The sequence below is a fragment of the Neomonachus schauinslandi genome, chromosome 12, assembly GCF_002201575.2.
Source record: "Neomonachus schauinslandi chromosome 12, ASM220157v2, whole genome shotgun sequence".
Classification (NCBI taxonomy): Eukaryota; Metazoa; Chordata; class Mammalia; order Carnivora; family Phocidae; genus Neomonachus; species Neomonachus schauinslandi.
In genome coordinates, this window is record NC_058414.1 from 62,514,457 (window position 1) to 62,535,953 (window position 21,497).

General features: G+C 35.0%; 1 protein-coding gene across 6 annotated transcripts in view; it reads left to right on the forward strand.

Moving 5' to 3' along the window:
- BBS9 (Bardet-Biedl syndrome 9) overlaps positions 1 to 21,497 on the forward strand; it is a 475,024-nt gene that overhangs the window by 198,422 nt on the left and 255,105 nt on the right. For 3 of the 6 annotated variants that reach the window (XM_044920165.1, XM_044920168.1, XM_044920166.1), the window contains 2 exons: positions 1,543 to 1,557; positions 8,743 to 8,883. In XM_044920165.1, coding sequence (XP_044776100.1) covers positions 1,543 to 1,557; positions 8,743 to 8,883 — 156 coding nt within the window. The remainder of the gene's footprint in view (positions 1 to 1,542; positions 1,558 to 8,742; positions 8,884 to 21,497) is intronic. The other 3 variants (XM_044920167.1, XM_044920169.1, XM_044920170.1) reach the window with 1 other exon arrangement.

Consider the following 21,497-nt stretch of genomic DNA (forward strand, 5'->3'; position numbering starts at 1 on the left):
GTGTTTTAACATAGTGTAACTGACAATAGGATATTTTAGCAAATGTTGCATTTGTGTTTTTTAAACACTTCTGTACAGTTTTTTAGTTCTAAAAGTTTTAGAGATGCCTTGATTATCTTTTTCTTTTCTGTTGATGTCCACTTTGTATATTTAGCAATGTTTTTTAATAATTATAGTTTTAATTTTGTCTAAGTGAATTTTCTGGCTTAAGCATTGACAACCCTATACTCTAAGATAATTTTATAACTTTAATACATGTGTTCAAAATCTTCTTCTGCTTTGTAAGTTATTTCGCTTTAAGTTGTTAAAAAAAATTCATTATTAACCAGAATTGACCATTTTAATCATTGATCTATATTTTCAAAATTTGGGGTTAGGTAAATATTTTATGTTTAAATGACTTTGAGGAAGCTGGCTTCAGAAAGAAATACAAAACTTCCATAAGGCATCAAAGAGAGATAGACTTCTTTAGTTGGATATTTCTGAAAAGAACATTGAAAGTTTTAATGTTATTTTAATTTTGAGTTGTGAAATAAAAAAGAAAGAAATATTTGGCTAAAAGCTCTAGATCATTTATCGTTAATTGAGCGTCTCAATAATCATAGGCACTTTTACACTTTTTATCCTTGTTACACTGTTGATGCCTTAATTCAACTAAGTATTTCATTTGTTTTCAGGGAAAGGGGTGACACTGGTTGAATATGAATTTAAAATAGAGAAATGGGTTACATAGCAAGTGGACAAAATGCTTTAAAAATACGTTATAAAGTTGTAAAATCAGTCTGGGATCTTATGGTTATACATACCATTTTTAACTATTATGCTTTCCTGTAGACAGAATTTAAAAGATTATAAATTATTGCTAAACCAAAGAGCATAGCATTAATTAGTTGAAAGTTAATTAGAAATTAAAATGTAAAAAAAGTCTATGAAAATAAAGGAATACCAAGACAAGCCAAAACAAAAAGACATTATAATATAAGCGAGAGTAACTGGAAATATTGTGTATTTGGCATTTCCCTCAAATTTTTTTCCCAACAATTCATTTAATCCTCTTGATGTCATTTACATATTGAGTCTGGTTTGCTCTTGGTCTAGATCATATACCTTACGTCTTTTTTTTTTGCCACACTTACACTGGATTAACACACTGTCATTGACTTCTGAGAATGAATGTACAAATATATTGTTAGATTTCACTTATTCATGTTATATTCTTCAGTTGTGAATTGACTTATTTTTATTGGGGGCCATTTAAATCATCTGAGAGAATCTAAAAAATTTTAATTTATATATATATTTTTTTAAATTTTATTTTATTATGTTATGTTAATCACCATATATTACATCATTATGAGTTTTTGATGTAGTGATCCATGATTCATTGTTTGCATATAACACCCAGTGCTCCATTCAATACGTGCCCTCTTTAATTTATATTTTTAAGCAGATGTGTATTAAATTTGTGTTGTAATTTTACCACAAATAATTTGTTGCATTCTTTCTCCCCTATCCTTTTTTTGCATTGCCTCTGATGGATAGATCGAAATCCTGATGGTAAGTGAAAAGATAATTTAGAACAAAATGAATTTCAGAATTGAAATTTGGTCAGTGAATTGAACTGGTATTATACCATGAATAAACTATTTTTATAGACTGCTATTTTAACTATAGAAACTTCTTTAGGATGATTCAGTGCCTTCATGTGGCTATGGAGAGGATCATAAATGTTTCCTCGCATAGAGACTTTTCATTCATTATTAGTTGTCATGACTTTTTCAGAGTCATGAAAAAGAATGAAGCTCCATGACTTTTTTGAAAAAAAAAAAAATCAAAAGTGTCATTGACCACTTATATCTGTAAGTTATTGGTGATTTACTCATATGCTCTGCTATCTTATTTTACTTAAAATAAAGACAGAATAAGGAAAAATGGTGTTCGTCACTGAATTCTCATTGTCTGTTTTCTTTTTCTTTCTATTTTTTTTAATTTTATTTTTTTTTTAAGATTTTATTTATTTATTTGAGAGAGAGAGAATGAGAGAGAGCATGAGGTAGGGAGGGTTAGAGGGAGAAGCAGACTCCCCGCCGAGCAAGGAGCCTGATGCGGGACTCGATCCCGGGACTCCAGGATCATGACCTGAGCCGAAGGCAGTTGCTTAACCAACTGAGCCACCCAGGCACCCTCTATTTTTTTTTTTTTTTAATTGATTGAGGGCTGGGGTAAAGTGGTCAAAATGTCACTAGGGTATAGAAAGGATAGGCCCTGTGGGGTCTTTTTGATCATGCTAGTGGTTTTGATGTTTATTCTGTGACCAAAGGGCAGCCACTAAATGGTTTTAAGTATGTCATGAAGTGCATGGATGTGAACATGCACACACATGCTTTTGCCCCAGAAAGGACAGGAACAGATTTGTATTTTGGAAAGATCACTCTGACTCAATGTGAAGAACTGGTTTTGAAGCCAAATTGCCTGTCAGAAGTGCAGCTGGAGGTTATTGCAGTAGAGTAGAGGTGATGGAGATGGGGCAGATACCTATTCAGGCTTCAGCTCAGTAGCAGTGAACACCTCTGTTGCAGAGATCTTCACATCTGAGTACCATCTCTAGTCAAAGGGATCAGGGTTCTTAGAGAAAAGGCTGTTGCCAGGTCTGGAGAAGGGAAAATAAGAGAGCCTGTTCTATATTGTTGGGTCAGAGAGCAAAGAAGTGGTCAAGAGAAATGATCACAGTACCTCACAATGATTCAGAAGCCGGTGGAGGAGTTTCCACTGGCTAGATATGGGACATTTTGAGCATCAAAATCATAATAATGATAATTTATTATAATATGTTGAAGACAGAGATAGAATCTGTGAGTACAGTGATAAAATAAAGGCACGTATAGAGGGAAAACTCTGCAAAAGGAGGTCAGCTAATAAGTGTAGAATGGGTGATAGAATTAGAGAATCATTCTCCAAATCTTTGTAATAATTAGTTCAGGAAAGATTCATCAATGGACACTAAATTCATTGGAGTAATAGAATATTCAGTCTCAAAACATTACCTCATAGATTACTTTTTAATTACAAGGAGAAAACAGTATCTCTACGGAGTGGTTTGGTAACACCACCATAACCAAGTAATCAGTGTTAGCGTCCTTAGTATCAGCACAAACTGACATTATATACGACCTGTACTGATGCACACGTCTTTTGAGACATACAAATTGTCTGTTTTCTATGTGTCCGAATAGATCCGCTGCTCTCTCTAATCAGAGCACTATGAGTACTTATTCTGTGGGCCTATTTCTTTTTTTTTTTTTTAAAGATTTTATTTATTTATTTGAGAGAGAGAAAATGAGAGAGAGCACATGAGAGAGGGGAGGGTCAGAGGGAGAAGCAGACCCCCCCGCTGAGCAGGGAGCCCGATGCGGGACTCGATCCATGGACTCCAGGATCATGACCTGAGCCGAAGGCAGTCGCTTAACCAACTGAGCCACCCAGGCGCCCTCATATAACCCATTTTGAATTTTCTTTTTCCTAGCCATTGCATTCTACAAGAGAGGGTATAAAAAGAGACTGTTTTCTTTTCTTTTCTTTTTTTTTTTTTTTTTTAAGATTTTTTTTTATTTTTCTGAGAGAGAAGGAGAGGCAGAGAGCACGAGAGGGAAGAGGGTCAGAGGAAGAAGCAGACTCCCCGCCGAGCCTGATGCGGGACTCGATCCAGGGACTCCAGGATCATGACCTGAGCTGAAGGCAGTCGCTTAACCAACTGAGCCACCCAGGCGCCCAGTGTGGGCCTATTTCTTATCTTGTTTAGAATTTGTGGGGCAATGTCATCAAGGTTCTGACCCCTTGAACTTACCTGGGCCAATGTTGATTGTTACCTGTTTTGTTTTCCCCAAATCCTTTATGTATGACTCTGCTGCAATACCAATCATAATATGAATTTCAGTAAGTTTTTTCCTTAGGTTTCCCTAGTAGATTTTGGGCTCCTCCAGAGCAGGGTTTAAGTACTCATCTTTGAATTGTGCGATGTCAGGGTAGATGACAGGCACTTAGTGTATATCCTACTTTGACTATTTTTCTTTCTAGACACAGACTTACTGTGGTGGTTTATCTCAGTTTATTAGATATTTTAAGATAAATATTAGATAGCAATATTAATTAGTAATAAAGAAATACTTAAAAAATAATGGCAGTAATTTACTCATACAGTTTTGGTAATGCCAACAACTTGAGTTGCATTGTATCTGGGAAGTGAAAATATATTTATATGAGAAACATTTTAATAGGAGTAAGTGTTTAGCTTAATAACATGAAATATACTTGTCAAATTAGGATTTTGGGTTATTAAAAATAACTGATTATTAACAATGAATATTTACATTTTACTTGGCAAGATTGGATCTAGCTGGTAAGATTTTATACTAACTTTTGTAAAATACCATATTATTTAAATGATTTATTTTAACTTTAAAAAACTGGCAAAGGTTATTATTGAAAGGAATTTACTCCCTCTTACTGTAAATTCAGCCCAAACCATGAGAAAAAAAAAATCACAATACATGGAAATTTTAGTATTTCAATACAAAGCTAATAATCTCTTATGATATATTTTTAAATTATAATTAAGCTTTACGGAGTAGGGTTACAATATTCAGCTTCACCTAGTTGGCAAGATTAAATAATATGTTGCTACTTAGATCTTAACTTACACACAAGGCTTCAAATTTCAAAGACTGGTCCATTTTATTGGCCTGATCTGTTCAGGCTCTTTGCAGATAAGCAGTCCTGCTTTTACATGTGGAAAAAGAGAAGCAAAGGAGGTTTTATGTTGTCCCACAAGAGTTAGTCTCCATTATGTCTGCATTAAAGTTACATGACATGGGCAGTGTAAAACATGACTGCAGATGGGGCACAGTACGTAGCCAGACATAACAGGAAGGGATCAAGGAAGTTCTGGCTCCCAGACATTGCTACTGCTTTGGGGTTCCTTGTTTTAAAAATGAAATGACTCTAGCAGGCCCCTGGAAAGAGTTCTGAAGGCATTATATAGATGTGTAATATATATAGTTATTCTACTCTGATATATATGTTCTTTTTTCCTTTTTTTTCTCCCCCCCCCAAAGCACATTTGGCTTCTCTCTTGACAGTGATACTGGGCTCTTGGGTGTGCCAGGTGTAATTAGAATTCTCTTCCTGGAGAAATTGTTCTGTCAAGAGTGGATTTGATGTGAATTTTCTCTCTAAGTGTTAAATAATTTTGTGATTAATTGCACCAGAGTAGTTGCGACTATCCATTTCCTCTGTTAGGCTAGAAAGGGAAGTGTCTGAAGGACAGGTGATTATATTTGGTAAAAAACTGCAGAACAAAGTCATTCTGATGAACGAGTAGGCCAATATTTGAGTATTATAAATGACCAATTTTTTTTTTCTCAGCCTAACAGAGAGTTATTTGAATAAGCCAGATACAGAGACTGTTTTTCCAACTACATAGAGAAAATATCACTGATGGTAGGCAAAGTTAGGACCAATTAGACTTTCATCAAAGTCAAAAGCTATTCTAGTAGCAAATTTGAAAAGTCTTTAAATACATGCAATTCTTTCCTTATTATAGGTACATATATGCATGCATTCACACATACCTCTATACCTCTGGCTTCAGGTTCTTAGATGCAATCACAACCTGAAGAGTAAATTGTTAGCCAAATTTTCATTTCAGGTTTTTCAAGAAAGTGTAAAGCTCAATAGAAATGTGCCTCTGATAAACCCCATGTCTAAATACTGGAGATTGTATTTTAAAAGACTGGGGTTTTAATTTAATGGAAAGTAGTGTTAAATACTGGCATTACAATTTTTCTTTTTAAAGATATGGTTTCCTTAAACTGGTTTCTGAAAGATTTCATTTTCTACCTCCCGCCCCCTGCCAGTGGTAAAACTTTTCAAGCTGCCAGCATTTAAAGAATAGCCATAATCATTTTATTAAGTACGAGTGTCATCATTTTTCAAAATAATGTTTTCCAAATGTCCTATGAAACAGGTTTACAGTTCTTGGAGAGAAAAGCAATTCTGGAGGGTTTCTACAAATCTTAGCAACTGCAGACCATTGCCCTAGTGTGTGATACTGTCATTAACTGACTTGAGTTGTGAATTGAGTTATAATGTATTTCCCTTCTTGGGTTCATTAGTGCTTGCAAGCCATTTGTTTCAATTTCTGAAAACATATATATATGGCCAGTTTCTTTAGCTCTAGGTTCTTGGAAATTTAGGGTAATAATCTTCAAATATATAGACTCAGTAACATAAGGCCAGTGTTACTGATTGTGATTAATTTTTTTTTTTTTACCACCAACTCAAGTAGTATCTATCTGATCCAAGTGAAGTAGAGCCACAGTTTTAGCAGTATAGTTTTAGAAGGACATTTATAGTCAAATTTTGTTTGAACACTTAGCTCAGACTTTGGGTGAAAGTATATAGAAAGGTAGCTTCTCTTCGTGCCTGTACAGAATTGTCAAAAGATGAAGGATTTTTTTCCATTACTACGTTCATTAAAAATGAAGGAAATGGAAATAGGTTTTAGTGTCTTTGTTCTTTCCAGGCTGCATCTATTAATTGAGGCTGTAATTTATATATTGTAGAGGAAACATATTAGTAGGTATATTTCCATAATTTGGGGTTATATGGAATATATGAAGTTGGAAAAAATAATGCTTTGTAATATTTTTATGGTGATATTGATGGTTGTAGTTTGAACAGTAGCTTAGATCATGTTACCATAATATTTTGAGACAGAACATTTCATCATTGTAAAGTACAAATACACATGCCTTTAAAACCTCAGAGAATGTCAGGAAATAATGCCTTGGGACTTTTCTGAAGAGACACCAGTTATAATTTGCATCTAGGATTCCAGGAGAAGTGAATTTAACATCTGTTGGTTATCAGCAAAAAATGAGCTATGTAAAATTTAATGGATAATAGATTATGTTGAAGAGAATCACAAATATGCTCCACATGCTCTGAAAAAGTATTTAATTGACCTCATATATCAGTATGCTTGCCATTGTTGAGATCTCTCACTATCCTCGTGAATAAATAGTGCTGGAAAGTGTACTACCAGCTTGGATGTCGAGCAAGCCCTACAACTCCAATTGGCATTAACAGAATATATCGCTAATTCTAGGGATCCTGCTTTGGGATCATGTCCCCAAGCTTTAACTGCTTCTGCTTTTGCTATTTTTAGGCTGCTCACTGACTCCACTATAAAGAGATAAAGGAATTAATGTGTGGCTACATCAAGTAGAGTAGGACATTTTAAGTTTTTCATTTCTCTACAGCAATATACTAAGATAGAGGTTTCAGTATATTACCTTTTATCTTATCCAATCAAAGGTGGAATCCTAGAATAAAAGGAGAGAACACTGAAGTTGTAGAATGGCTTTGCTAGATTTATAAGTAGAGAACCTAATTTGCTTTGGTTTCAATTTCATTCTCTGTAAAAATATTGAAAGGGATGATTTTTTTTTTTAAGATTTTATTTATTTGACACAGAGAGAGACCACGAGAGAGGGAACACAAGCAGGGGGAGTGGGAGAGGGAGAAGCAGGCTTCCCGCTGAGCAGGGAGCCAGATGTGGGGCTTGATCCCAGGATCCTGGGATCATGACCTGAGCCGAAGGCATATGCTTAACGAGTGAGCCATCCAGGCACCCCTGAAAGGAATGATCTTAAAAACTTTTAATTTTGACATAAAACTCTTCATTGTTATTTATTTAATTACGTTTTTCAATATGCCTGTAAATGTACTGAAAAATTCAGTTGAATGACCATGAAATACTTTCAAAATGTCACTTAACAGTGATATGTAAAGTTAAATGGATTGAGAAAAATTTAATTCATATGAAAGTAATATTCTTAATATTACTGTGTAAAATGACATGAACTTCAGTAGAACTACAGTAGAGCAAATTCTGCCTTCATGCTTATAATTTATTGTAGATTTTTAATTGTAATTTGAATCTTCAATAAGTAAAAATAGCTAAAGATTTAAATTTTTTGGTGGTAGAAAAAATATTAGATAAGGTCATATAGCATCTTCCTGATACAGAGTTCATATACATATTTGCTCATTTTAGGGGCTAGAGATTTGAAGATCTTAGTTTAAAGATGGTTCAGTAATTGAATATAAAATTGAATTAACTGGGTTTTTTTTTTTTGCCTTCTTTTAAAATTTTTTTAATTTAAATTCAATTAATTAACATATAGTGTATTATTAGTTTCAGAGGTAGAGTTCAGTGATTCATCAGTCTTATGTAGTACCCAGTGCTCATTACATCACGTGTTCTCCTTAATGTCCATCACCCAGTTACCCCATCTCCAGCCCCCTCCCCTCCAGCAACGCTCAGTCTGTTTCCTATGATTAAGAGTCTCTTACGGTTTGTCTCCCTCTCTGAGTAAATATACCGTGTTGTATAGTGTTCACCTGTGATGTTTTTTAAAGTATGATCTTATATTGAAGGCAGACATCATGCCTACGCTCTTTTTTAGGATCTTATTTTTGTCTTGAACTTTTTGACAATAATATAAAAATTTGTATTATGATAATACTTTGTAGTTTTTTCAGTTATGCTAAATGAAATGGGCCGGAGCAAAATTTTAAAATAAGATATATTGCTACTCAAACTATTAATATAGTTCAAATTTTTGGGGGTCAAATTTTCCGTCAAGTCTATGAATCTACATTTCTCTCTTTTTATTTCAGGCATTCCTCGGGTTATCCAATGTAAATTTAGACTTCCCCTGAAATTAATCTGTCTACCAGGTCAGCCTTCAAAAACTGCAAGCCACAAACTGACTATTGATACCAACAAATCTCCAGTTAGTCTTCTCAGTCTCTTTCCAGGTAGGACTTTTGAAGTAACATGCCTGTAACATCAGAAATGTTAAGAATTCAGAATGGAATCCTTCATCAGCAGGTAATGATAGGGTAATTATCAGATAATTGTTAAGTCAGAATATAAAAATGCCTCAAAGATTTTTCTCTCTTGTTTGCCTGTTCAAAGGCAAATAACTTATATCAACAAGGTAATAAGGTGTACCTTTTAAGTTTGATTAAAATTATTATAATCATTTTGCTTCAGTATTCAGAAATGAAAACATCAAATGTTTCTTTTTAGACTGGAATTTTTTGGCTTGGAATGTAAATATTTATTATTCATCTTTATTGTAGGTTTTTGGCTATGTACCTTTTTAAAGTATATTCTATGCCCCTAAAAAGTAATCTCATAAGTAGATGCTTTTTGTGGTTTTGCTTTCTCCAGCAGCTGGAGGGGGCGATTGTTCAATTCTCTGGTTCTGATCCTTTGAAAGAGGCTTCTTATATAAAGCTTGAATATCACAGTGAATTTGGGGTAATTTGTGAAGGTGTGACTTTCTCCAGGTATCAGTTTTTCTTTCTGAGTAGCTTAGAAAAGAGAGAGATATTGATTGGATAAAACATCTTCAGTAACCAGGGTTTCTAATCCTGGTGATGGGGTGGAATTAAAAAAAAAAATCTGGGAATTAAATCAACCTTTTCAAATCCCTTATTAAAAATTGGCACTGTTGACTATGATATGCATCCTCGGGGACCCAGGCATTAGTGGATAGGATTTAGAATACAAAGAGTATTTTCCACAAGGTTTAGAAATTTATGGTAAGTCAACTTTTGTGTTATTAATTACTTAAAGTACTTAAAATTTATTTTTCATTAATTTGAAGTGTTTAAAAAGCTTTATTTATATCTAACTCAATGAAAAATCTCCAAAATTAAATACTCTTTATTACAATTAATCTATTCTTTAGTTTGAATTGAGTTTGGACACACACACACACACACTTTGTTAGCAAATAGTTTTATACTGTTTGGTTTCTTTCTCCTTTTCCCTTCCCTTCTCTTTCTTCTCAATTTTCTTATAACACATTTGGGTTATAAAAAAGGTGGAAAGAGTCACTATCCTTACAACATCTTATACAAATGTATTAGTTCCTTGGGTCTCCTATACTCTCCTGGGAATATAGTTGGAAATGGCATGCTGCACACTGAATTTATTGGTGTCTTTGAAAAATGTTTAAGACCCTGGCTTCTGAGTGGGTGATTTTTACTATAGGTGGATAAAAACCAACAGAGAGGGCGCCTGGGTGGCTCAGTTGGTTAAGCGACTGCCTTCGGCTCAGGTCATGATCCTGGAGTCCCGGGATCGAGTCCCGCATCGGGCTCCCTGCTCAGCGGGGAGTCTGCTTCTCCCTCTGACCCTCCTCCCTCTCGTGCTCTCTGTCTCTCATTCTCTCTCTCTCAAATAAAAAAAAAAAAAAAACCCAACAGAGATTGAATAAAAATGGATGCTTTTAACCAGAGAGGTAATCTCTGTATGATATGAATTAGATAAGAAGAACTAAGGAAAGCTTAGATAACTCATCCATTTTCCTCCTGATTTTAGGCTCAATTGTTTTTATGTCACAGGTTATCTTAGGCTTATCAGCATATTTTTGCTTCTTACTTACTCTAGAAATGGGACTCAATGACAAATTTAAAAAAATTTTCCCCCATACCCAATGTATATGATTTGGCATGTTCTCTTTTGGAGTTGTTGGATGTGCATTCATATTGGACATGATGGAATCCTGTAATTATTTAAAATAAGTACTCTTGTTACTTTTTCACTTTTTACTTCTTGAGAGTGCTTTTTACTCTTGGTATGTATAAGACTTTCTATGTTGATGTCAGATAAATTTGCTATTGCAAATCTGTTTTTTAGCTGAAGTAAACAAATTAATGAGCTTCATAGAGAAGAAATAAAACTAGATTTAATCTACATCTCTTCCTATTTGTTTATTTCAGTTCTTTGTTCTGAACAAATATAGGTCTATTTACAATAACTTTAGTTTTTCTCATTACAAAAGAAATGTGAAATTTAGAAATGGACAACCAAAAGGAGGAAAACAAAAATTACTGGTAATTCCACCATCCAGCAATGTCTACTTATGTTTCATGACATTTCCCTAATCTTTTTTTTTTTTTAATTATGTCATGTTTGTCACCATACTAAAAAACTATCATCATTAGTTTTTGATGTAGTAATCCATGATTCATTGTTTGCGTATAACACCCAGTGCTCCATGCAATACATGCCCTCCTTAATACCCATCACTGGGCTAACCCATCCCCCAACCCCCCTCCCCTCTAAAACCCTCAGTTGGTTTCTCAGAGTCCATAGTCTCTCATGGTTCGTCTCCCCCTCCGATGTCCCCCCCTTCATTTTTCCCTTCCTTCTCCTAATGTCCTCTATGCTGTTCTCTATGTTACACAAATAAGTGAAACTATATGATAATTGACTTTCTCTGCTTGACTTATTTCACTTAGCATAATCTCCTCCAGTCCCATCCATGTTGAGGCAAAGTTGGGTATTCATCCTTTCTGATGGCTGAGTAATATTCCATTGTATATATGGACCACATCTTCTTTATCCATTTGTCTGTTGAAGGGCATCTCAGCTCTTTCCACAGTTTGGCTATTGCAGACATTGCTGCTATGAACATTGGGGTGCATATGGCCCTTCTTTTCACTACACCTGTGTCTTTGGGGTAAATACCCAGTAGTGCAATTTCTGGGTCATAGGGTAGCTCTATTTTAATTTTTTGAAGCACCTCCACACTGTTTTCCAAAGTGGCTGTACCAACTTGCATTCCCACCAACAGTGTAAGAGGGTGCCCCTTTCTCCACAACCAGGTGGTATCTCAGTGTGGTTTTGATTTGAATTTCCCTGATGGCTAATGATGATGAACATTTTTTCATGTGTCTGTTAGCCATTTGTATGTCTTCATTTGAGAGGTGTCTTTTCATGTCTTCTTCCCATTTTTTGACTTGATTATTTATTTTTTGGGTGTTGAGTTTGAGAAGTTCTTTATAGATCTTGGAAATTGGTGCTTTGTCTGTAGTGTCATTTGCAAATATCTTCTCCCATTCTGTGGGTTGCCTCTTTGTTTTGTTGACTGTTTCCTTTGTTGTGCAGAAACTTTTTATTTTGATGAAGTCCCAAAAGTTCATTTTTGCTTTTGTTTCCCTTACCTTTGGAGACATGTCTTGACAGAAGTTGCTGTGGCCAATGTCGAAGAGGTTACTGCCTATGTTCTCCTCTAGGATTTTGATGGATTCCTGTCTCACATTGAGGTCTTTCATCCATTTTGAATTTATCTTTGTGTATGGTATAAGAGAATGGTCGAGTTTCATTCTTCTGTATATAGCTGTCCAATTTTCCCAGCACCATTTATTGAAGAGACTGTCTTTTTTCCATTGCATACTTTTTCCTGCTTTGTCAAAGATTATTTGATCATAGAGTTGAGGGTCCATATCTGGGTTCTCTATTCTGTTCCACTGGTCTATATGTCTGTTTTTGTGCCAGAATCATGCTGTCTTGGTGATCACAGCTTTGTAATATAGCTTGAAATCGCATTTCCCTAATCTTTATAAAAATATCTTTCATTATCCCCAAAGGATTTTACTTTGCATAATGCTGTGAAGTATTTTTCTATATAATTAGATATTTTTATTACATGATTTTAAGGATTGCATAATATCCTATCATAAATCCGTACTATAAAATCATTTGGCCAGCATTATGTTTTTGACATGTTGTTTTCAGTTTATTAATATTATAAATATATTGTAGCAGTACTCCTTCAAATTTATTATTATTTCTTTGATGAATATCTAAAAGTGGAATTACAGAGTCAAACAAAGGATAAGAATATTTTTAAAGCTTTTGAAATATAATGTCAAACTGACTAACTAAAGGGCCCTATCAATTAACTCTATCAACGATATTCAAATGGAGGTATCTAGTACCCCAAATCCTTGCCTTTAGAGAATATAATTATAAAAAGCTTTAATATGCTTAATGGCTATATATTTACTTATGTATATAATAAATAACCATCTGGGGTGGTTTTGGCTAAATGTTACTTAAGCACTAAGTAATATTTATACTATATATATATATAAAGTACATTATATATATATATCCCCCCCCATAAAGCGAGGGGGGATAAGTGGGCAGTAGAAGCTGATGTAGTGGTTTATGAATATTACCAGAGACCCAGCTTTTTTCTTCCTTCCTTCCTTCCTTCCTTTAAAAGATTTTATTTGAGAGAGAGACAGCGAGGGAGGGAACACAAGCAAGGGGAGTGGGAGAGGGAGAAGCAGGCTTCCCAGTGAGCAGGGAGCCCGATGCAGGGCTCGATCCCAGGAGCCTGGGATCATGACCTGAGCCAAAGGCAGACGCTTAACGACTGAGCCACCCAGGCACCCCTGCTTTTTTCTTTCTTTGCACTGTGCCTTCTCTAGTGTGTTGGTTGGCACATGACAATAAACTGCTTCAAATTCAGTCATCATACCTGACTACAAGGCAAGAGGTAGGGGAAAGAGGTAGCTATAGCAACAAGTATAACTTTTATCAGAAAGGCGTGTTTCTATAATATTCTTAGGAAATTTCTACTTAGGTCTCAATAGCCATAATAGTGTCTGCATAGCCTCCTCTAGCTGTAAAGGAGGCTGAGAACTAATATAGATGGACTAAGGGAAAGGAGGAATAGGTGTTAAATTAGCTGATGTTCAGGGGTGCCTGGGTGGCTCAGTCGTTAAGTGTCTGCCTTCAGCTCAGGTTGTGATCCCGGGGTCCTGGGATCGAGCCCCACATCGGGCTCCCTGCTCCACTGGGAGTCTGCTTCTCCCTCTCCCACTCCCCCTGCTTGTGTTCCCTCTCTCGCTGTGTCTCTCTCTGTCAGGTAAATAGAATCTTTAAAAAAAAAAAATTAGCTGACGTTCAGAGTATGCCATGATACCAGTAATTTTACACAAAAATTTTACTTAAATGGAATAACAAATAGCATGCAGCTGTAACAGTCTTTTATGCTGCTCAAATATATGGCTATTTTCCTTGTCAATAAATTTATATTTTAATGATTACATAACATCCCCTTGTTTTGGAGGTACTGTGTATATAATTATTTTTTTTGATGCTTCTCTGATTCTCTTTAGAGAAATTCCTTGAAGACAAATGACTGAGTTAAAGAGTATGCACATTTGAAAACTTTAATTAAATGCCAACCTTCTTTCCAGAATAATTGTATCAGGTTATGTGCCCAAAAACATCAGGGTTCATACCAAGGGTAGCAGCTGGATTTTGGAAATTTTTGACATAGATGAAAAATGACATCCCTTTTTAAAATTTGCATTTCTAAATTAGCATAGGCATTCTGTAATTTTCATTAACTACTTGTATTTTTTTAATATATAAGGTTTATATTTTTATGTAGTAAAATTTAGTTTAAGATTTAATTTTATTAATTGCTTTCTTTATAGTTTCAAGTTTCATGTTGTGCTTAGAATGGCCTCTATTTATTAAGATTATAAGATATTTAGTTATATTTTCTTTTGGTACATTTTAATACATTCTTTAATTTTCAAAACAATTCTAGTGTGTATTTTTTGCTTTTTTTTAAAAAATAATTTTATTGGGGAGCGCCTGGGTGGCTTGGTCAGTTAAGTGACTGACTCTTGGTTTTGGCTCAGGTCATGGTCTTAGGGTCATGAGATCGAGCCCCACCTCGGGCTCCACGCTCAATTCGGAGTCTGCTTGAGATTCTTTCCCCTTCCCTTTCCTTCCCCCCCTGCTCCTACTTGCCCCCTCCCTCCCCCCACCCCCATTGCATATGCTTCCTCTCTTTCTCAAATAAATAAATAAAATCTTAAAAAAATTTATTGGAATATAACTTATATACAAATGTTTAAAGTATACACTTTGATAACTTTGGATGTTTCTATATACCTGGGAAACCATCTCCACAATTATAATGCTGAAAATATCCATCATCCCAAAAAGTTTCCTTGTGCCCCTTTATAATCCCTTATCCCCCATTCCCAGGCAACCACTGGTTTGCTTTCTGTCACTATAGATTAGTTTGCATTTTCTGGAATTTTATAAGATGGGATTATTCAGCATGTCCTCTTTTTTGTCTGCCTTCTCAGTCATTTATCAGATTCTATGAATTGCACATATTTTCTCCAAATCTGTGGCACATCTTTTCATTCTTGTAACAATGTCTTTGGAAGAGCAGAAGTTCTTAATTTTGATAAAGCCCAATTTTACCGGTTTTTTCTTTCACAGATCATGATTTTAATGTTATATCTAAAAAATCTTTCCCTCAAGTGTACAAAGCTCTCCTCCCATGTTTTTGTCTAGAAGTTTTCTAAATTTACATTTTGGTCTCTTTTTCATTTTGAGTTGGTATTTCTTTATGGTGTGAGATACAGATAAAATTCTTATTTTTACATATGAGCATCTAATGTTCCAGCACTACTTTTGAAAAAAATATCCTTTTTAAAAATTTTATTTATTTGTTTGTTTATTTTCTTGAAGTCTAATTGACGTATAGCATTATATTAGTTTCAGGTGTACAACATAATGATTCAGTATTTGTATGCACTGTGATATGATCATCCTAATAAGTCTAATTAACATTCATCACCACACTATTTTTTGGAAGAATTTGAGGACAGGTACTAAATCTTCTTTGAATGTTTGGTAGAATTCACTGGTGAAACTTCCTGGTTTTGGATTTTTGCTTGTTGGGAATCTTTTGATTACTGTACCAATCTCTACTAATAATCAGTTGACTGAGATTTTCTATTTCTTCATGATTCAGTCTTGGAAGATTGTATGTTGCTAGAAATGTATCTGTTTCTTCTAGGTTGTCCAATCTGTTGATATATAATTGTTCATAGTAGTTTATTATGATCATTTGTATTTCTTTGGTATCAGTATTGATTTCTCTTTTATTTCTGATTTTATTTACTTGAGCTCTCTCTCTTCTTAGTGTATGTAGATAAAAGTTTGTCAATTTTGTTTATCTTTTCAGAGAACTGATGGTTCATTTTGTTGATCTTTCTATCATCATTTTAGTCTCTATTTTATTTATTTCCACTCTGATATTTATTTTCTTTCCTTCTGCTAAGTTTGAGGATGATTGAACAATAAAAGTTACTAGTTTAAAATGAATCTCCTCAAAGAAAGAAAACTTACACAGTGGAATTTGAACTATTTTTCTTAAAAAAGTATGAATCCATTTTATTTATTTTTTTAATTTTTTTATTTTTTAAGATTTTATTTATTTGCGAGAGAGACAATGAGAGACAGAGAGCATGAGAGGGAGGAGGGTCAGAGGGAGAAGCAGACTCCCTGCTGAGCAGGGAGCCTGATGTGGGACTCGATCCCGGGGCTCCAGGATCATGACCTGAGCCGGAGGCAGTCGCTTAACCAACTGAGCCACCCAGGCGCCCATGAATCCATTTTAATTTAATTTCACAGAAAGACCTGGGGTTTAAATATAATAGCTACCTCATCTACTTCAAAAGACTTATTGAAAGAATCAATTAAGATAACCTCAGACTATATTTTTGAAAAGTATAAAAGGCTTTATAAACTGAAAGTAACATACAAAGGAAAATTATTTTTCATGATTACATGAACAGTTTTTTTGTTTCATTCATTTTAAAGGCACTCAATTAAAGGAAGTCCAGATAAAATTAAAATGAGCTCATTTTATATTGCTTATCAGCTAAAAATAAGGTACATGTGTTTAGCAATGATTTGACTTATTAGGAATTGGAAAGACTTTCAATAAATAAGTATGAATAGAGAATAGTTCTTTATCCAGGAGAAATGAAAAAGATGATCATTCTTGCCACAGATATTTTGCACCTGTTATTTCTTGCAACAAAAGAAATCATTTCGGCAGTGCTGTTGAGGCGTAGCTTCTTGGTGAACTAGGAGACAGACAGTATTAGCTTATTCTTTACAGTTAGCTTTGATTTTGCTCTGCTTATTTTAACTCAGTTTTTTCTAAGTTGTAGTAAATGGTCTAAAACATTTTTATTTTATTTATTTATTTATTTTATTATGTTATGTTAATCACCATACATTACATCATTAGTTTTTGATGTCGTGTTCCATGATTCATTGTTTGTGCATAACACCCAGTGCTCCATGCAGAACATGCCCTCTTTAATACCCATCACCAGGCTAACCCATCCTCCCACCCCCCTCCCCTCTAGAACCCTCAGTTTGTTTCTCAGAGTCCATAGTCTCTCATGGTTCGTCTCCCCCTCCGATTTCCCCCCTAAAAAAAAAAAAAACAAAACTATCATTTTTCATTGGATTGCCTTTGCAACTTTGTTGAAAATCATCTGACTATGTATCATAGAGCTATATAAATCATCTGAAAAACTATATATATTTCTGCTCTCTTCAGTTTATTCCATTGATCTGTTTGTCTTTGCCCACCAGTATTATTGCTATATACCAATAGTATAGTGTCCTAATTACTATAAATATGTATGTCCAAAAGTCAGGGAGTATAATTTCCCCAGCTTCATTCTTCTATTTTCAGTGTTGTCTTGGATATTCTAGATCCCTGCACTTTCATATGAATCTTAGAATCAGTTTGTCAATTTAAAAAAAATGCCTACTGGGATTTTGATTGGAATTGGGATTGCATTAAGTCTGTTGATCAATTTGGAGAGAAACAGCATCTTAACAATATTAAACATGGTACAATTTACTCTACTTATCCTAGTTTCTTAAGATGAAAGTAGAGAACTTCGTTTATTTAGGGCTTACTTCATTTTTCTCAGTAAGAGTTTGTAGTTTTCAATGTACAGGTCTTACAAATCTTTTGTCAGATTTATCCCTAAGTGTTTAATATATTTTGATGCTATTGAAAATTACATTGTTTTACTTCAGTTTCAAATAGTGCTTTTTTAGTACAGGCAAACCTCATTTTATTGTGCTTTATAGATACTGTATTTTTTACAAATTGAAAGTTTGTGGCAACCCTGGGTCAAGCAAGTCTATTGGCACCATTTTTCCAACAGTATTTGTTTACTTCATGTCTCTGTGTCACATTTTGGTAATTGAAAATTTTTATTGTTACTATATTTGTTATGATGATCTATGATCAGTGATCTTTGATGTTACTATTGTAATTGTTTTGGGGTACCATGAACCACCCCTATTTATGGTGGTAAACGTAATTGATAAATATTGTGTGTGTTCTGACTGCTCCACTGGCCATTCCTCTGTCTGTATGCCTCTCCTCAGGCATACCTATTCCATGAGACACAACAATATTGAAATTAGGCATATTAATAATCCTATAACGGCCTCTTAGTGTTTAAGTGAAAGAGTCACATGTCTCTCACTTTAAATCAAAAATTAGAAATGATTAAGCTTAAGGAGAAAGGCAATCACAAAAGCAGAGATAGGTCAAAAGCTAGGCCTCTTGCAGCAAATGGTTAGCCAAGTTGTGAATGCAAAGGAAAAGTTCTTAAAGGAAATTAAATGTCTACTTCAGTGAACACGTGAATGATAAGAAAGCGAAACAGCTTTATTGATAATATGGAGAAAGTCTGAATGGTCTGGATAGAGGACCAAACCAGCTACAGCAGTCCCTTAAGCCAAAGCTTAATCTGGGGCTAAGTTCTAACCCTTTTCCATTATATGAAGGCTGAGAGAGGTGAGGAAGCTGCAGAAGAAAAATTTTGCTTAGCAGAGGTTGGTCCATGAGGTTTAAGGAAAGGAGTCATCTCCATAATGTAAATGTACAAAGTGGAAGCAGCAGAGCTGATGTAGAAGCTGCAGCAAGTTTTTCAGAAGATCTAGCTAAGATAATTAATGCAGGTGGCTACAATAAACAACAGATTTTCAGTGTAAATATAACAGCCTGATATTGGAAGAAGATGCCATCTAGGACTTTCATAGAGAGGAAAAGTCAGTGCTGGGCTTCAAAGCTTCGTAGGACAGGCTGACTCTCTTGTTAGGGACTAATGCACCTAATGATTTAGTTGAAGTCAGTGTTCACTGACTGTTCCAAAAATCCTAGGACCCTTAAGAATTATGCTAAATCTACTCTGCCTGTGCTCTATGCATTAAACAACAAAGCCTGGATGACAGCACATCTGTTTACAACATGGCTCACTTAATATTTTATTTTATTTTTTTAAGATTTTATTTAGTTATTTGACAGAGAGAGAGACAGTGAGAGAGGGAACACAAGCAGGGGGAGTGGGAGAGGGAGAAGCAGGCTTCCCACAGAGCAGGGAGCCCGATGCGGGGCTCGATCCCAGGACCCTGGGACCATGACCTGAGCCGAAGGCAGATGCTTAATGACTGAGCCACCCAGGCACCCCGCTAACTTAATATTTTAAACCCACTGTTGAGAACTACTGCTCAGAATAAAAAAATTCCTTTCAAAATATTACTGCTTATTGACGGTGTACCTGGTCACCCAAGAGCTCTGATGGAGATAGACAATGAGATTAATGTTGTTTTCATGCGCGCTAACACAATATCCATTCTGCAGCCATTGATCAAGGAGTCATTTCAACTTTCAAGTCTTATTATTTAAAAAATACATTTCTTAAGGCTGTAGCTGCTATAGAGAATGATTTCTCTGATGGATCTGGGAAAAGTAAATTGAAAGCCTTCTGGAAAAAATTCACTATTTCAGAACCATTGTGATTCATGGAAAGAGGTCAAGCTACCAACATGAGCAGCAGTTTGGAAGAAGTTGATTTCAGCCCTCATGGGTGACTTGCAGAGGTTCAAGACTTCAGTGGAGGAAGTAACTGCAGATGTAGTGGAAATATCAAGAGAACTGGAATTAGAAGTGGAGCCTGAAGATGTGACTGAATTGCTGCCATCTCATGATAAAGGGATCCTTATAAGGGATGGGGAGTTGCTTCTTTCTGATGAGCAAAGAAAGTGGTTTCTTGAGATGGAATCTGTTCCTGGTGAAGATGCTGTGAAGATTGTTGAGATGATAACAAAGGATTTAGAATATTACACAAACTTAGTTGATAAAGCAGTGGAAGGGTTTGAGAGGATTGACTCCAATTTTGAAAGAAGTTCTACTGTGGGTAAAATTCTATCACGCAGCATTGCATGCTACAGAGAAATCTTTTTTGAAAGGATGTGACACACTTCATTGTTGCCTTATTTTAAGAAATTGTCACAACTGTCCAAACCTTCAGCAACCTCCATCCTGATCAGTCAGCAGCCATCAATACTGAGGCAAGACCCTCCACCAACAAAAAGTTACAACTTGTTGAAAGCTCAGATGATGGTTAACATTTTTTAGCAATGAAGTATTTTTTAATTAAGGTATGTACATTGTATTTTTAGATATAATGTTGCATAATTAATAGACTATAGTATAGGGTAAATGTAAGTTTTATATGTACTGAGAAACCAAAAAATTCATTTGACATGCTTTATTGCAATATTTGGTATATTATGGTCATATGGAACCAAACCACAGTATCTGTGAGATATGCCTATACATAGATATACAACTGCTTTTGTATATCGATCTTGTATTATGCAACATTGTTAAACCACTTACTGGTCCTACTAACCTTTTTTGTAGATTTATTCAGATTTCTACATAAAGATTATGTTATCTGCAAATGAAAACCATTTTACTTCTTCCTTTCCAATCTAGAGATTCTGTTTGTTTCTTGCTAGCATTTTATCTAGGCTAAAACCTCTGGGACAATGTTGAATAGAAATGGCAGAGTGGATGTTCAGGCTTTCACCATTAAGTATGTTTTAGTTGTAGGTAGTCTATAGATGTCCTATACCATTTGAGGAAGTTCCCTTCTATACCAAGTTTGCGAGAGTTTGTTTTATATTGGATTTTCTCAATGCTTTTTCTACATCAATTGAGATATTTGTAATCATTTTCTTCTTTAGGCTATTTATAGGTGAATTAAACTGATACTTTTTTTTGACTTAAAAATTTTTAAATTATTTTATTTTATTTATTTTTTAAAGATTTTATTTATTGACAGAGAGAGAGACAGCGAGAGAGGGAAAACAAGCAGGGGGAATGGGAGAGGGAGAAGCAGGCTTCCCCCTGAGCCGGGAGCCCAATGTGGGACTCTTATCTAAGGACCCTGGGATTGTGACCTGAGTCAAAGGCAGATGCCCAATGACTGAGCCACCCAGGTGCCCCTTATTTTTATTTTTTAAAGATTTTATTTATTTGAGAGAGAGAGAGGGAGGGAGAGCGTGCACACAAGCAGGGGGGAGGGGCAGAGGGAGAAGGAGAGGCAGGCTTCTCACTGAGCAGAGAGCCGAATATGGGACTTGATCCCAGGACCCTGAGATCATGACTAGAGCTGAAGGCAGATGCTTAACCAGCTGAGTCACCCAGACACCCCTTGACTTTAAGTATAGTTGACACAATGTTACATTAGTTTCAGATGTACAAGATAGTGATTCAACAACTCTGTATATTTTGCTATGCTCATAAGTGTATACATTGATTAATTTTTGGATTTTAGCATAATTGTGCATTCTTGATATAAATCACACTGAAAGATGTATTGTCCTTTTTTTTTTTTTAAGATTTTATTTATTT